We start from the raw sequence: 258 nt of genomic DNA, 5'->3' as shown, positions 1-258 counted from the left end.
AGGATGGGGAGGATTTGAAAGACTACTTAAAGAGAAAGAGGATCTCATAGCCTTACCAGCCAGGCGTGAAATCTGCCTCTGCAGGTCAGCTAGAGTCTTCGCCAGGCGCCGTCGGTAGGCCTTCTGCAGCGCCTCTGGCCCGGGGCGGCAGGAGGGAGCCTCGGGGGGCACGGCGGCCACGGCAGAGCTGGTGGAAGACGTCCTTGAAGGGGAAGGGGACGGGGACGCCGCGCCCTTCTCCTCGATAAGCAGTGCTTG

The 258-nt window shown here is 62.8% G+C and overlaps 1 protein-coding gene across 1 annotated transcript in view; it reads right to left on the bottom strand.

The window, feature by feature from the left end:
• The window catches only part of LOC119588827, an 8,571-nt gene that overhangs the window by 1,861 nt on the left and 6,452 nt on the right, over positions 1–258 (bottom strand). Inside the window, exon 4 of the mRNA XM_037937471.1 lies at positions 57–254. Within this exon, the coding sequence (XP_037793399.1) occupies positions 57–254 (198 nt within the window). The remainder of the gene's footprint in view (positions 1–56; positions 255–258) is intronic.

This window comes from Penaeus monodon, chromosome 24 (assembly GCF_015228065.2).
Source record: "Penaeus monodon isolate SGIC_2016 chromosome 24, NSTDA_Pmon_1, whole genome shotgun sequence".
Taxonomy (NCBI): domain Eukaryota; kingdom Metazoa; phylum Arthropoda; class Malacostraca; order Decapoda; family Penaeidae; genus Penaeus; species Penaeus monodon.
Note: the sequence above shows the minus strand (reverse complement) of the source record. Positions and strands in the feature narration are given on the sequence as shown.